This window comes from Strigops habroptila, chromosome 2 (genome assembly GCF_004027225.2).
Source record: "Strigops habroptila isolate Jane chromosome 2, bStrHab1.2.pri, whole genome shotgun sequence".
Classification (NCBI taxonomy): Eukaryota; Metazoa; Chordata; class Aves; order Psittaciformes; family Psittacidae; genus Strigops; species Strigops habroptila.
The window spans coordinates 81,840,773-81,858,722 of record NC_044278.2 but is presented as its reverse complement, the minus strand read 5'-3'; the positions used below and the strand labels follow the sequence as shown (position 1 = coordinate 81,858,722).

The window sequence follows — 17,950 nt, the reverse complement described above, 5'->3', positions numbered from 1 at the left end:
AAGCCACAGTCCCCATGCCCAGCACCCCTATGGGACACATTCACACCACCCAATGTACTCTGCATACTTAGAAAAAAGATCTTTAAATCTCCTCCACGTGTACCATCTATCACACATGTTTCAAGTCTCTGTGTTCTTTAGCAGGGTCCCTAATAGACAGCATAATTTGCCTCTTCAATTTACATCATACGCCTCAAATTTACATGCTCTCCCTGTTTAAGAGGAGACAGATGGTGCCTATGAAAACTGGATCATGGTATGCAAAGGTTAGCTTTGGTACCAACAGGATTGCTACTCAGCTTAAAAAAGAATACTGCACACTCGGATCTGCAGGGTAAGCAGTCTGTGGATCAAAAACGAAAGTAGCTTTTAGCCACGTGTTCAGCCAGTGGGACAGTTTGTCCATCACCAGTTGCACCATGAAATGCATGCCCTGGGACATTACCCATAGCCAGCAGCCACTGTCTTGCAGCATCTCTGGTGGCAGCCAGAACCTGCCATCCTTTGATAATCATGCTTTTATTTTTTTAATGCATTAAAACAAGGCAACTGAAATCAGTATGAATAAAAAAGGGTTTGTCTGATTTTCGTATTATCACTGTTACCTATCTAAAAGGTGTTTTCACCTCCTATTGTCTCCTTTGTGCTGTTACAGCAAGTAGCCCAAAGGGTCCTGGATGTTCGTTCTCTTTTCCCTCTTCTGTCCTCTCATCCTTCCCTTTCCTCTCATCTTTCCATACGCACACTTTATCCACAACTATTATGCTGATTGAGGCTATAATGAAATGTATTATTTCACTAGATACTTAAGTGCCTTGCATTCAACTTGATAAATGGTGTGACTGTAAGGCTTTGTCCTGCTGTCTAGCTGACAAACCTATTTTCATTACAGTTACAGATGACTGAAAAATAATGACAAGTCAAGTGAAATTTTGCAGGGAAACTGCAAACATTTTTGACTGCTTTGCAGCTTTACATTGACATTTCAGGAATGTCCAGCTAACTAGAGAGGAGGCCAAGATGTACGTCCTCAATTTTATGGCATTAAAATATCTTTCTGCTTTTTGCCAAAATAATAGAATTATTTAATGCATTTTACAGTTTTCACAGACCCATGATTTCCAGTTTCATCAACTTCACAGATCAATTATTAAAGTCTAGTATTTATAACCCGCATGAGCCTATCAACGGAGGGCATGATTTGACCTTTTGATTTACATAAAACATATCAGTTGTCATAATTTCTCTTCAGAGGGAACAGATATCTTTAGATCTTTCAAAACCAGGACCAGCAGAAAAGGAAACAGCAATTCGCTAATATAAAGTTAAGTATTTTTAGAATGAAATTTTGATGGTGGAAAAAAACCGCAAACACAATGGAAGGAACCAGTATTAGTCTGCAATGCTCAGCTGTCCTACTGGAAGTGTCAATGACAACTTTAATACTGCCTATAAGGCCTGAAATAGCCATTACATATCATAAAATAACACTATGGTTTTTTCCCTCTCCATCTTCAAAGTGAAAGCAGCAAACTGAAGAAGGTGAGTCCCACCAGGGCTGCAGGGGCACAGACTTCAAGGGAACATCAGTTATAGCTCTCCCGATTCCTGGGGCTGACACCAAGCACCTATGCCGAGCACAATGCAGGCATATAGAGACCAACAATGCAACCCAAGGCTGCTGGTTTTCCCATGTTTCAAGATTACTCATTTGTCGAGTCACACATTAGTAATTTTCTTTAAGTTCACTGAAGCAGAAACTAACTCAGCACAACTTCAGTGAGTCAATTTCTCACAGTTTCTCCTTGCAGAAAGAGTAGATAAACCTGAGCTGCGAGATTGCCTGCGAGCCCGGAAGGCTCTCCATCACACCCGATACCTCCCAATAGCTTTATTTGACGATTTGGCTAAACAACAACAAGAAGCTGATACTAGAAAAAGAAATTTAATACCGATGCTTGTGATTTATGAACTGCTCTAAGGAGTACAGGTTTCACTTGCAGTTCTTCTAGTTGGAGAGCCTATGCGTAATTCAAGCTCGCCCCCCAGTGGACTCCATGCCCACACCAGTACACCAAGTTTTGAGGACACTGGTGAGAGTACTGGGGAGCCAGGGCACAGCATACTTAAAAAACCCAGGAGTTACTCAGAGAGAATTAACTGTTAACCTTCTATAATATTTTGTTTCCGTTCTCAATTAAAAGAAGTATATACCTTCCAACCAATCAAGTTATTTATCCTGTCAAAATACTACCTTGTTTAAAAAATAAAAAGCAAAATACCATGCACAACTACAAGCTGGGGGGAGACTGGATTGAGAGAAGCCCTGAGGAGAAGGCCTTGGGAGTGCTGGCTGATGAGAAGCTCAACATGAGCCGGCAGTGTGTGCTCGCAGCCCAGAAAGCCAACTGTATCCTGGGCTGCATCAAAAGAAGTGTGACCAGCAGGTCAAGATGATTCTCCCCATCTACTCCACTCTCACGAGACCCTGCCTAGAGCACTACATCCAGCTCTGGGGCCCCAAACACAAGATGGACATGGACCTGCTTGAGTGGGTCTAGAGGAGGGCCACAAAGATGATCAGAGAGCTGAAGCATCTCTCCTATGGAAACAGGCTGAAAGAGTTGGGATTGTTCAGCCTGGAGAAGACAAGGTTCCAGGAAGATCTTATAGCAGCCTTCCAGTACCTAAATGGGGCCTACAAGAAACTGGAGAAGGACTTTATACAAGGGCATGTAGTGAGAGGACAAGGGAGAATGGCTTTGAACTGAAAGAGGATAGATTTAGACTAGATACTGGGAAGAAATTCTTCATTGCGAGGGTGGTGAGACACTGGAACAGGTTGCCCAAAGAAGCTGTGGCTGCCCCATCCCTGGCAGTGTTCAAGGCCAGGTTGCACGGGGCTTTGAGCAGCCTAGGCTAGTGGAAGGTGTCCCTGCCCATGGCAGGGGAGTTGGAAGCGGATGATCTTTAAGGCCCCTTCCAACTCTAACCATTCTATGATTCCATGATTATTTTTCCTCCTGTATCCAAACGACTGTGAATGTTTTAGTGGCTATGCATACATAGTAAATAGTAAGAAGAAAAGTTCTCAAGCACATTTTGTTTCGGTAAACAACTGACAGCAAGATCAGCCTGCCTAAAATAAGAAGAAAAAAAAAAGTCTATATTACGCAATGCTGAGTTTCTGTGATCTTTTCTCAGAAAGCTTCCTACTGAAACTTGCTCACCCTTGCATGCATAGCTGTCATACTTCATTTATACTTATCCAAAATGGCACTAATTACTGTGGGTCATAAATGAATAATTAACTTCTTTTGCCTGAAGCAAAAGTAAAGGGCAAGATAAAAAAAGTAACATGAGATTAATACGTAAGAGTATGCTCATGGCCAATGCTACATGTGAGTCTGAATCCACCGACTTCTAACCAAGACCTGAGAAGTGTTCTGTAAAACAAACTTAATTTTAACCGTATGATACAGATTTTCTCACTGGTTCTATCATCGGCTAAATTCAGTGCTCACCTTCTCTCTAGACTACACTTTACTTGCTGCAGGCATGAAGACATGACAATATAAAGCTGTTAACAAATGACCATTTAATGAAGTTTTTTTATTTGATTTTATTTTTCTTTTCTCCCTTAAGGAATAAAGCAACATCCAAAATGACTGCAAAATATTTCAGGCAGATGCCTTTTGGGGTGGGGATTTGTTTCAGCCAGCTAACAGCCTAGTAGGTATCCGGTCTTCCTCTATATTCAGCAGCGAAAGAGAAGCACCTTTGCAAACCAATCCCTGGGTCTACCTGAAGAGGGAATAACGTGCCCCAGAGGTGCCAATCCTTCTTCTCTGACTACCCAGAGATCCCAGACAGATAGCATAGCCTAGACACCCAGCTGCCAGGGAACCAAGGTTGGGGAGATGGATCCTATGATTATGGCAGGTACAGAAACTTCCTTTGTCCTGCTGGAGAGTTACAGCTGCAAAAACTGTAATTACCAACACCATTTCAAGCCTTCAGTGCCTAGTTTTGAACACCCTAAGTGTACAGCCTGAGATTCAGAGGTGCAGACTATCTAACACTGATTTGAGTGTGTTACTTGTGAGCACTGGCCTGCCATAAGATCACTAATGAATTAACCAATGAGATTATCAGTGTTTTAAAAAGTCACAGCAGAGAAGAGCCTTCTGTATTTCTGGGCTAACGTGGGTGTGACATTTCTGAGGTTGTTCACATTTGGTTTTGTAAATCAGCTCCTTACAGGATGCTTGCTTATAGTCCTGGGCTAGTCACCAGTCTTGCAGGCTAGAAAATAGTGACCTCCCTGTGATATAAATATGTAGTAGCATTTTTGGTTCAAACCAAACAGTCTGTTTTCACGCCTTTGCTGGGCTCTCTGCCTTCTAATCTGCTACAGCCATATAATGCTCAAAGGGCGATACAGGCAAGAATCAGGGCAGGGGGAGGGAAAGGGACAGAGGAGGGTTAGATTGGGATAAAAGAAGTAAAATAGGAATGACAGAGAGCAAGGCGAAAGGGTAACGTATATAAAATATATTGGAAGGGTAGGGGATTAAAGACCACACTGAAGATGGGGAAAAGAAAGAAAGAGGGAAAAAGAATTAAGACAAGACATGATAAATCAGGAGAGAAGAAGGTACAAGCATTAATGGGAAGGTATGAAGAGACTAGAATAATTGGCCTGGAGGGAAATGTAATGAAATTGCCAGATCACCAGAACATTTCTGCTGTTTAAGGAAGGGACTCTTACCTTACAGAAATTGATTTAGTAGGGGGTATTAGGATGAGCCTTGTTCAGTATTCCTCTCACAAAAGCCCTACCAACCAAAAGACATATTGGAAAGAATGATGGGAGAAATGGTCTCATTTGAAATGGAGAAGCCATCACTTATTTTTTTAAAATAGTATCTCATATCTCATACTCGTTAGAGTACATCACACAAAAAGCAAGCGCCAGCAGGCTCTCAGCAGAGAACAACATTGGGCTACATGCTGGATAAACACCGTTTTTAATCCAAGGAGCTACTAGAATGCTGAAGAACATCAGGAGTAGAGAGATCAAAAAATTTAATTTAAGCAAATCAGCAGCAGAGTAAGGAAGAGCACTGAAGCTCGGAGTGTTCTGTCCACTGTCTTTCTAGCCATCCGAGCAATGCCCTCTTAAATCGTTCTTGATGACTTCAAATCACTGCTCCTGAGTTTATCCACAATAAAATTACAAAAATTACTACACATCATCGCTTCAGCTACCCTTACATGCCTGTCATGTAGACTAGTAACAACCCTTAGAAGTTAATAAGGACACCAGGTACTGATTCAGTGTTAAGTATTACCACCGCTGAACAGGATCCAGCTCAGGTAGGCACCTCTCTTGAATCTCTGTTGTAGGGACCTAGTGCAACCTATTCTCATAAAGTGTCTGACTTCCTTCTGTAGTATGTGGTAGGTGCCTCTGCAGCCTTCAGAAAAAAATACTGAGGTATTCAAGTTTACACTTGAATTGAGCTGAAGGCATTTAGTGGCACTTACCATTCAAGGGCTACAGCTATAAAAGCAAGTAGTAGCTCAATAAGAGTAGGTCCGTACAGTGAAAAATCCCAATGGTGCTGAAGAACCATGTCCACACTGTATGCTCTTCTTGAGGGTTTTCTTCGGACTAGCTCTGGTTGGTCCCTAGCAATCACCACCCATTGTTTGTTGAAGCACAGTAGATATGTCACTGAAGGCCACTTTTCTGTTTAGTTTCATCTGAAATCAGTCTGGTTTGTGCTGACACCCTGAGAAGTGGGGATGACAGGGACGTTCAATTCAAAAGCACTCTCTTGATCTGCACCAGAATGGACATCTCTGTTATTTAGGTACACGCCTTTGGCTCTCAGTGTAGGATGATGAGTTCAATAGGTCCTAAATTAGGCAGAAAAGAACCTGCTTGTCTTAACTGTGGTACACAGTGCCAGCAAAGTCTTACCCGTGTGCGTCCTCCGGTGAGCCTTCAGGTGGGAACTTTTTGTGTATACTTTGTTGCATCCCTCAAAGTCACACCGATGGATGCGCCGCTTCCTGGAGTCTGGAGACTCAGACCTCCTCTGACGCCTTGTGCTCTCAATACTGAATGGTGAAATTGAACTAAAAAACAGAACAGAAACAAAACAATGAAGCAAGAGCGTGGTGTATATCTTGTGTCCCAAAAGATCAGCTGTAACATATGACTGTGCCAGAAGTGACCTTCATAACTAACTTTTTCCTTTTCTACCACGTAGTCCACAGCACATATTTGAAACAATCTGTGCATGAACCAGAGCATATTTGATAATTCAAGTCTTGATTTAGATGTGCTTATTGCTGAGAAAACGCCACAATGCTTGAAATACTGCTCCAGTAGTGAAGTAGCCTGACTTTATCTGAACTTGTTTTCTATTTTATATGTGTCCGGATCAAAGCTCACTGAACCATGCTTTCTAAACATCTTTATATATAGCCTCCATAATTCCTCTTTGACAAGTTTAAATAGATAAAAATCCTGAAACCTTTTATGAAGAAGTGTTTCCACTACCCAGATCTGGACCATGGATCCTCACATTTCACCAAACACTTGTTATTTGCTTGCGTACAGATTGCCAACAGATCCAGATCACCCCGCATTCCATCTCCTTATTTAACAATTCTCAATCTATCACCTGCAAGTCAATGAATTTTATTTCCTTTCAGACAACTAATAAAAAGTTTATTAGCACAGGGCCAAAGGACTATCTCCACAGAAACGTGAATGCTCATTGATGATACACAATTTATAGCATCGTCCTAAGGCCTATCAGTTATCCCAATTTTAAGCATTTAAAAATATAATGTTGAAGTCATGTTGCTTAAGTTTGCAAATACTGTGCACACCAAGTCTGACTCCTGAAGGAAGCCTGCTACAACAATGTACTTGCCTAGGTTAGATAAACTTGTGTCATAAACTGTTATCAAGCTGGTATGCCAAGATCCAAACCCCTGCTGACTTCCATGAATTATATTACCCAGCTATAAATCATTATTAATTGATCACCTTATCAACCCCATCGTGGTTATACTGCACAGCAGTCACGTTCACCTACAGTTGTACTAGCCTGTTTAGCTACTTTGAGTACTGGAACAACATTGGCCTTCATCAAGCTTCTGGGGCTTCCCGCACATTCTTGGGTTTATTGACATTCAAGGTAAATGGTCTAGAAATTCATCAGCTAGCTCTTTTAAACTCTTAAGATGAACGTTCCCAATTCTCCTGAAAGAATTTGTGACTGTCAAACGAAAATGAATGGGAGGAAAAGAAAGTCATCACAAAAAGAAGTAAGCACAGACGTTGGGGGAAGCCAAGATACTAAGAAAGAAAGAAGCACTGATGTTGATGCATCTGCTGAGAAGCTCCTGTGTCAACACCAGTCTGCAACCTTCTGTTAAAATAGCCACTGCTTGCTACAGCTATAGCTGCTCTGGCATAAACTGCACTTCCAGAGATCTCCAGAATTTGCTGAGGACTATTTATACTGGGTTAAAACTTTGCATAAAGCATCTTGCACCATCTGACTTGATGTGATTTGACTGATGTTCCAATTCTCTGCATACAAATCTTTAAGCCTTGAACTAATGGTACTTGAAATCATGCATTTTTCTTTTTGTTTAAATATTTTTACAGTACAACCCTAATTTAAAGCATTATTTTAGAAAAATGGAGTACCCTCTTTCTGACAGCCCTCTTTCTCTCTTAACACTTGATGTATATACTTATTTCAGCTTCAGGCAAAGAGATTTTCCAGATTAATTATTTTTGCCTCTAATAACGATGTGCATTAACGGGTGTGCAAGGAATTTCTGAAGTGGAGAAAGAAATGGACAGAGTGCCATAATATCAACATTAACTACCAAAAAGTAGTCCCCAAGAGAATAAGACTCATCAGCACTTTAACTATGTGACAGGAATACAGATATGTTTAGCTGTCACAGAAACGGCTTAATAATGGCATTTAAGCATCTGGGCAAATAACAGTCTTGGATTAGATGACTCACTGAGAATGGTCTTGCTACTCTAGTCTTTTCTTTAAACATCTAAAATAAAAAGCAAACATGTAAATCAAATCTTAAAGCTCAATACTGAAGGGACAAAATCCAGTGCTCTAGATCAGAAAAATATTTATCTTAAAAAAAAAACAAACCTGTGCATTATTTTTGTGGCATGTGATTTACAAGCTGACTTAAAAGCCTATTTTGTAACAGGGTGTTCAGATCCTGGATAGTACAGCTTGTTTACATGGGAGGAGGATCGAGCTTGTAATGCTGCTGTAATTCCCAGCCCCAAGACAAAACGAAGCTTGAGAAGAGTCAGCACCTTGTAAAAAGCTCTTTGTCACGTACAAGAAGGTGACCTCATTGCTGGGAACTGCTCTGTGCTTTCCCAGGAATTTATACAGGAAAGGGTAGCATAAAGCAGTGCCAAGAAGGTGGCACATGATCAGTGCTGCTGCTTCTTATCTGGATTGCGCCCTCTTTCTAAAAGCATCCTATCTATTCCATGCCATGGAAAATAACTGAATAAGCCACAGAAGGTGATGTGCGTTGCCACCCTGACTGCTTCACAACCACCATTTGCTCAGTGCGCCAAGAAGGGTACTGTCAGCTGGAACCAGCAAACGCAACCGCATGCCTTCCCTTCACAGCAGTGCAGGCTACGTGACAAACTAATCAGCAGAAGAGACTCACATGGTACGTGAGAGCACACCTCCACAGTGATCTCCCCCGCCTGTCTAAGCCCTGTGGCACAGGGGAACCCCCCAGAGCAGACACATTCACTGCTGGAAAAGGAGCCAGATCCTACCTGATACCACCAGCTTTGATGTAGCCTTACAAAAGCTGTGTCATTTTTTTAAATGGAGATACCACAGCCCTAAAAAGAGAACAATGTGCTTTTTTGAGCTTCCTGAGGTTAGTCTCTCTCACAGAAATTTTCAGTTGATCTGCTGATGTTCTTTCCCTTGGCTACGCAGCAGTAAAGGGACACCCTCCTCTTCCATGAGCAGTTTCTACAAAATACCCTCACTGACCACACAGACATAACAAAAGTCCTCAAAACCATGTTTTGTGCCTTTTAAAGCCCATGAGGGTTCTGCCACATGGCTCTGGTTGGGACAGGGATCCAGAAACTACGTCTGATGGCACCACGGTAGACAAAGACTTTGAGAATGGACATGACAGGGAACTCGAAAGTATTTAGTTTCAGTGTTTTGTTTTTTTTTTCCCCTGAGGTTTTTTTTTTTTTTTTTTTGCTTATAATGTGTTTTAAAGTCATGTAAAAAAAGTAACTGAAAAAAACATACAATAGCAGCCTCTCTTGACTCTAAGTGTCCCTCACCGACTGCCCAGAGAGAAGACCTGGAAACACATCAGCAGCTGAGAGGTGCCAGGATGCTGAGACGAGGAGCTGCCAGCTCTCCTGTTAATGGCCAAGATCTCAGGCAGCCTTTAAGGCTTAAGGTGGGGTTTAGCAGTAGGACTGACGCCACACGTAACATCCCAGAGAAACTGCAGGATGTATCAAATTACTGCTGATACATCAAGTTTGAGAGATTAACAAAGAAGAAAACTGGGTTCTGACCTGCCAGCTTGATCTTTATTTATTTGCAGTTCATTTCTAAAACCAGTGTAATTTCTATATTAGCGTAGAAGCTGTTACACTAACAGAAATCATAAGAGACTGCTGGTTGCTTTCATAAGCAGCTGCAGCATCTGTAGTGAGCACTGCTCAGAGGGTGAAATGAATGAAACCAATGTGAGCATTTAGGGTAATTTACAAAACTTCAGCTGTGTTACTTCCAGCTACAAGTGAAAACATGCATCTTTGCAACTCACACATGGCCAAGTGCTTGTCCCTCCGACGCAAAAAAGTCTGCAAAGTAAAACAACGACTGGGGCTTCACCAGTAGATGGCCATCAAGTTCTGCTGAACATGACCTGCGCTGCATGCGACAGGGATTATAACCCTCATAATGCAGGATTATTTTTTCTTTCTATGAATGCTGCCCACAATCTCCTAGGAGTTTCTCCTCTGTTCTGCATACAGACTGTGAAAGGCCCCTGGCATACTCAGTAACACTGCTAAAAACACATGTAGAAGGTATTTTTATACCAGTCCTGTGTTTTCTGAGTGATATACAGAGCAGAACTGCCTGGGGAGGACAGTGTGTTTACTAAAGCCTTGAACTGTCTTCAGTGATGCAACACACCAACAACATGCCATGCATGCGGTGACAAATCACTGCACACTGCTGCTCTCCATGAACAGCCTGTCATGTGCTCTCACCCTGTGGCAAACATGTAGTGTTACCTTCATCCACGAAAGTACGAGCTTCCTGGTGCTGATGGCCTCCCAGCAAGCCAGGCAAGAGCTGTCTAATGTTGCATTTTCGTCCTTGTGATTGCCACCTTTACTCTTCCTTGGTCCCTCTGCTACGAGCTCAGATTGTGTGGCTATGTCTCCTGCCTGCCTTGCAAAAGACCTCATGGAAAACACACTGACACTGAGTTAATAGGTATAGGATAGCGTGTGTCCAAAGTCCTCTTCACCTTACCATACATCTCTCCTTTACAGCATTCAAGCTGCACGACCTTCCTCCCAAGCTGGTCCTGTAGTTAAACAAGAGATTTATGGCTGCACCTTAACAACAGGCCACAGCTACTAAAAACAGAAGCTGACTTTATTTTGAAGTGAGACCCAGGCATGCATCAGCAGTGTCCTCTCCACTCTGGCTACCACGAGAAGGAGAACCAGACGTGGCTCAGCCCCGTGTGGCATCTGCTCAGCCTGGATGAGGGGCTCAGCAGGCCAGAATGCGTCCCCCAAGGCGGGCATAACACAAGCCACATCCCTCTTGCATTCCTCAGGCTCTGGGCTGTTGAAGGATGTGATGTGGCTAAAATGGCATACCAGGACAGTGCTGCTCCAGTTGCTTTCCCTTGTGTGGGCGCTAGCACTCGCCTGATCCTGCAGCAAGCCAGCTCAAGGACCTACACTGGCAAAAACTCCATTCTGAAAAAAACCCCCCAAACCCAAGCAGCTTGCTTGCTTTTGCTGGTTTCGTTCCCTAAATAGTGAAGTCTGCCAAGTACCTGCTGACACGTGGGAGAGGATGGGAAACTGTGGTCAAGGGTTAGGGGAGTGTCATAACAACTTTCAGTGTCAACTAGCTGTGATTACCACCAAGGCCACAACTTCCATGGAAATAAGGGATTTCTATGAAGAAATCGAGAACACAGACATAAGCAAGCAACACAAGGAAAAACCAGAAAATCCACCTTTCACTCCACAATGAAGCTTCTTCTGGTAATACTTGTGTATGTAACACACACAAAAATAAACACATACATAGACTGAAAACAAAAATTGGGAGATATTACCATGCTAAATACTTAGGAGGTGACAATGTGCCCTGACAATACAGGATAGAACCAACATTCGTATCTTACCCTCAGGCCAATTTTGGACATCCAGATACACACAGGTTTTGTTTAGAAAGGGAAAAAAATATATAAATATACAAGATTCAAATATACAAATTGTGTATAAATTTAGCAATATGAATCTTCAGTGTACGAGACATGCAAAGGTTCTGGGCCAACCTTGTCAGTCATAGTAACTAAAAGTGCAGGCACATGAAATAAAAGCAAACAAATAGAATATAACATGTCTGCATTCAGATGTTAATGAGCAGTGGAAGAAAACCCTTGGAACTCTTGCATTTAGTAGGCATTCAAAGGGAACCTGGGCTGCAGAAAGAAACATCATGGGGTTTTGCCTGCTTAGCATTTACAGAAACTAGAGCTCTTAAATATATAACTATGGGCACAAGTCAAGCTTTCTGCATTATTCTGTACATCTCAGCTTTTGGATCCAGTGGTGACACAGCGCCTCCGGAGCGCATCAAGCAGCACGCTCATGTCAAGCAGCACGCTCATGCAAATCCATGGCAGCTGTCAGTCCTCTGAGTGCGGCTCACAGAGCAGCTCCACACTCCCAATGTCTTTGCTTGGCTTCTCTGGCACAACAGCACACCTCTCATTCAGGGAGCTCATCTCACTTAAGATACCCTCTTTCTGTTTAGAGCTTCAAGTTTCAGATGCTAACAGGTAGGACGTGGGTACTCCATGTGTTTTTGAGAAGGGAAATTGAACTGCATTTCCCAGTTTCCAGCTCTCAATTACTTTCTTTTGTAGCAGCTTTCCACAAAACGTAATTTCATTTTCTGACAGTTGGTATAATGTTCCGCTCCCACTCAGGATATTGGTGAATGTATCCTTATAAACACTACACATTAAACTGTGAAGAAATAGGATATGGATTATTTTTCATTACAGTTTATAAAACTTCACCCAGTAGTGGGATGCCAAAATCATACTATATGAAAACATAGTAGGGGTTTTTTTGCTTTAATATGCTTAAATATCAGTGTAATCTCCTGATACAGTGTTCCTCTCAAATATTTAGTTACTGCTTTTTTTTAATACAAAGTTTGTGCTGTCTCCTGTTCGCAGACAAACAGATGCACATGCATATATACATATGTATTTTTTCTCCTCTTTGATTCTTAGATTCTAATTAATGTTTCATGAAAAGCAAACATCTGCCTTAGGAATGTTAGACATTAAAACATATCAAGCAGCACTTAAGGCGATCATAAAAAGAAAACATGTACTACTTTTTTAATAGCAGCAGTTACTTCAATCAGTGTGCTTTAAGGTGATGTTATACTGGAAATTATACATTTTGTTGAAAAAGAAAGGAGGAATTTGGCAGTGTACACAAACAGTACACATATTAAGTGGGAAAATCACATGGGTAAACAAGGCACAGATAAGAGATTATTTGAATACATTTGGTTCAGAAAGTGCCTCAGCTGGAGATGGTGGGAAATTGCACTGGGAGCACATGGGAGTAGAAGCATGATAAATTTGCCCTGTGCTGTGCTCTGCCCTAGGTGTCTGCTGGTGGCTGCTGCTGACGGCAGAGCCCTGCGCAAGAGGGTCCTCTGCTCTGGCTCTGTACAGCAGATCTTGTGCTCTTAACATCTCTGCCCTGGGCAGTCAGCAAACAAAATACCCTGCACATCTCTGACCATGACTTTATCTACAGCATTTATTCCCACTCAGACATGCTAAAGTTACTTGAACTGTTGAGCTGCCTTGCGATACCTGGGTGTGTCACAAGATCTCTCTGGCTGTGGTGAAACCGAAAGCATGACTATATATGCATGACTTCCCTCTGGCAGAGGGAAGGAGCTTTAGGGTCCACTAGAAAAAGCCATGTCATGCCATAGCACACCTTACCAAAATTATGCATCACCTCTATTATCAGCTGCGTTAAACTGAGACATGAGAAAGAGACAGTTGCCTGATCCTCCTGATCCGTGTTTGTGCTGTGGGATCCCGGAGCACTTTCCAGATTCTAGGGCAGACCTATCCCAGGGTGCATCCAAGCTCCACACTGGGATGAGACCCAAGTACATGCCCCATTCTCCTCTTTCACGTTGTTACTCTGTGATGGGTTTCCAAGTAAAGGAAGTTGGGCCAGAAAATCCTACAACATGCTCCAGCATGTGCCCAGATCTGGAGGAGTGGGACTGCAAAGCACACTTCCGATAGAGAAAACTTATAAACCAACCCTATGATAAACTCTGAGATGATGCTAAAAAAACCCCACAGCAGAACTTTCCATGTATTTTACCCAAGAAAATTTTACGCTAGAGAGCTATTGTGTAAAAAGCCTAAAGGAAATACACGTTAACTATCTTCCATGTGTTAACTATATTGCCTACATAAAAAAAAAAAATGTTTATTCCTGCTTCTGGGGAAATTCATGGCTGTATGAAAACCTGCAGCACCTGCAGGCCCTGCTGTAAGAACCACAACCCGGGCCAGCTTTATTCCTGCACAACTACATCCAGCTGTAGCCACGCATGGGCAATAGCAGCTCCTGGACCAGTGACACCCCCACCAAATTGCTAGGCTGCTGCTTAACAAAGTTGAATTTCACACTTCTCTTAACATAGCAGGATGTACAGAGCTTGTTTCTACCTGCAAAAGTTTTAGAAACACTTGACAGTAAAGCTATAATGTTTTACACATGGACAAAATACTTCCAGTAACACGAAACATAGTTCTGCTTTACTGCAATCTGTCTTTTCCTTGGTTTGGATAGATGGACTCACAAAAGGTGAGACACTTGTCCTTAGATTTTGCCATAGATTTTGAGGTGACAAATGACAGCAGTTGTTTAAATCTGTTTAGGAGATATTCTTTTTCTAACAAACAAGTGCAACATACAGAAGATGCATGGCTGCATCATTGACAATTCTCGCTCGCTGGGATGGCTGAACACAGCGCAGACTGCTCTGGGTGCTGAAGCTCATGTCAACACTTCTTTTTGTAACATGCTGCATTACCATGGAATAAAAGGTAACAGAAAAACTCATCTGAAGGGGGACATATCCACTTTCTGCTCAGCAGGGTAAACTTCAGAGCAACATCAGACTGCTCATGACCTCGTCCTTCTGAAGTCCGAAAATGTTCAAAGATGGAAAAAAAAGCATCTTTCTGGGCAACACATTCCAGTGCTCAACCACACAGATGTTCTAAAGGGAGTTTCTGATGAATGCTAGCTTTTTCTAAATAGTTCCTACATAAATGTTTATATTTATAAATACACTTATCTGCACATCATAATGAAAGATCATGAGCTAATCCTGAATTTCTTCCTGTAAAAGAAAATATTAGATCACTTTGCTTCAGCCCAATGCTCTTCCGAGCTGAAGTCAAAATCCAGGAAAATAAAGATACCTCAAGCAGTGGGGAAAATCTTCACAATGAATTTGCAGGTGAATGAAGTGCATGAGCAAAGGTTCTTTGGATTTGAAGACAAAGCACTGCATGTCCTCCCAAAAACAGGAATAGTTCCTGAAATCCTGTATGCCACACATGTCTGATGCATGCTAGTTCAGGCCTGGGAGCTGAACCTGGTCTAGCAGAGAAAGAGCATCTTATTTCGTTCGCTCCTTTCAGAGCTGGCAGAACAGCAGTGATCATTCAAAGGATCTCTAATGCACCAGCCATCCTAACACTCCTTCCAGACAGAGGCTACATCAATGCCAAGTCTGTCCTTTCTTTTTAGTCTGCTCCTAAACAGAGCAGAAAATTGGGTAACTGAGCACCTCCAACTCAGCTTTGAGAGCACAGGGCCCTGCTTTTTACCTTTCCGATTCATGCTTTTCCTTCATGTTTTTCTGGCAACACATATGCAAACGAGCTACAGCAATACTGGTATTCTCATCAGAAAAAATTAAAAAAGGGATTCAAGACTACTTTGTTGGAGACATGGGCTGAGCTGAAATTTCCAGCATGGAAATTAGATGAGCATGTGCATATTCACGTCTTCCACCTTTGTTCTGGTTACTTGTAGAAACAGTACAGACACTCCGCGTTCTAGTGCAGGACTCCCAGCACCTTGTACCTTGCTTTCCAGATTTCACTTGCTTCTCGTATCTCTAATTCTCATTTATCATACCTGTGCAGCACAGCAGTCAGTCCCAGTAGTAGTCAGTACAATGATGATTTTCGCCTGTGCATCCACGTCCTCTTGTTGGTCTGACTAACAAATGTGGAACTGATCACAGCAGCGATTAAAAATGCTCTTTTCTGTATCCTTAGCTGACAAATTTGTCGTGTAATGTCTTGCCAGGTCAGTGACATTAAATGAGGACATGGCATCCACTGGGACTGAAACTCGTGTGAATGACCTTTTCTTCCTTGCTGTTCAGAAGGCTTATTATTGATAATTTAAATATTTGATTACCCTCGATACCCATGTATAATGCAATTATGGGTGATCATCTGTCATACTTTGTGTCATCAAGCAGATTCTAGTAACTACTAAATAGTTAACTCCATTGAATCCATAAGCTTCCAGTACCTTAAGGGGGCCTACAAGAAATCTAGAGAGGGACTTTTTACAAGGGATTAGGACAAAGGGCTTTAAATTGAAAGAGGGTAGATTTAGATGGGATATTAGGAAGAAATTCTTCACTGTGAGGGCGGTGAGACACTGGCACAGGTTGCCCAGAGAAGTTGTGGCTGCCCCACCCCTGGAAGTGTTCAAGGCTGGATGGGGCTTTGAGCAAGCTGCTACAGAGGAAGGTGTCCCTGCCCGTGGCAGGGGGGTTGGTACTGGATGAGCTTGAAGGTCCCTTCCAACCCAAACCATGCTATGATTCTGTGATTCAATGAGCTTTGGAGCTTATATATGTAAAGATAAACTGCTGCTCCCAACAGAACGTCATCTCAAAAACCCCAATTTTGCATGCCCCACAATTCTCTATCTACAAGCTCCTGTTCGAGAATATATATTGTAAAGAATTCATCTATTGCAGAGCTAAAATAAGTATTGTACCTATTTGATCTGGATAGGAGAAAAGGGGCTAAATAATTTTAATTCAATTTGGGACAAAAATAGTTCCTCAGCACAGGATCATACTTCAGGGATCTGGGTTTCTTTTTCTGAAACTACTTTCTAATCAATAAAGTTTGAGATTTATGTTTTTGTTTAGTTTTGTTTTTCTTTAAGAGCACCCTCTCCTATTGAAAGGAATTTTTTATAACAGAACATGAGAAAATATGAGACTAAATCAACATTGTCACTACAACGCAGAGGCTATATAGATTGTGTTACCCAGCATTTTTGTTAACAACAAGGAATCCTCCTGTATTTATGTTATACAAGAAGCTAGCTTTTCTATTCAATATGCTAACTTGTACCTGGCTTTACAGTCATGCATGCCAATGAAGTAACTCTTCATTTACATTATGAGAACCTTGCTATACCCTTTTTGCTGTGTTGTTATTGCAAAGCAAAATAAGTATAGTGAGGTCCAAATCCATGAACAGAGTACTAATACACTACTGCAATATGAGAATTGAAGAAACCCCATCATCACCTCTCCTTGCATCTCTAGTTTTCCACACCTATTTATAATATAGTCTCTCCTGAAAACCCAGCAATGTTCTAGGCTTCACCAGCTCCAGCTCCTTGGCCTCCTTTCCCACAGACTGCCTTTTCTTTTCTTCTCCTGCCCTTTATTTTCCCTCCCTCTTCCCCAAGAACTGCTACCACCTCCCCAACTTGGAACTGCGTTTCTAGAGAATCACAGGGCCAGGTTTTGCCACTGAGTAAGATATCTACATAGTAAGAAATGTATACAGTTGCAGTTTCACTGTATTTGCTAGTATCTGAAAGATTTCTAATGGCTTCATCTGCACACTGGGATAGAAAGCATCCCTGAAAATTGTAGAAATCACTTGGCCATATAATTTCTGACGAATGACTACTACCTACGAGCTAGAAGAGTTACCATATCTTTTTACTGGCCTTGTACAGATTGGTTAGTCCATGTGGGTAAACATTTCTTCTCTTCTCTCCATCACTGTAATCAACTTAATTTCCATCCAGCAAATACTCACTCTGCACTCTGAGTAACTACAGGTAGGTAGAGCCTTTCTACTTGTAATTAATTAGGCAACAGAGCATTTACCTACTTCTTACACACACCAAAAAGGTACATTTCAACAATTTCTTGTTTATCATTACACCAGTTCATCAGTCACAAAGATATCCAGTTTGGACCTGGCCCTTGGAGAAGTCCAGCAAAGCTGCCATTGTCTTCATCAGAGTCAGACATATGATCTCCCAAGAGAAAGAGGAAACCAGAGTATCACGGTTTTCACTGGTCCTCTGAACATTATCTCACCAACAAAGCATTGCATTTATGTTCTCAAGTGCTCACGGGCAGAGCAAGGTTTGATCAAGAGCAAAATTTCTTCTGTAGGCAGACAGCACACGGCAATAAGGTACATT

At 41.9% G+C, this 17,950-nt stretch overlaps 1 protein-coding gene across 9 annotated transcripts in view; it reads right to left on the bottom strand.

Moving 5' to 3' along the window:
- The window catches only part of KLF12 (Kruppel like factor 12), a 259,481-nt gene that overhangs the window by 20,284 nt on the left and 221,247 nt on the right, over positions 1–17,950 (bottom strand). For all 9 annotated transcript variants that reach the window (XM_030476576.1, XM_030476582.2, XM_030476577.1 and 6 more), the window contains one exon: positions 5,990–6,147. In XM_030476576.1, the coding sequence (XP_030332436.1) occupies positions 5,990–6,147 (158 nt within the window). The remainder of the gene's footprint in view (positions 1–5,989; positions 6,148–17,950) is intronic.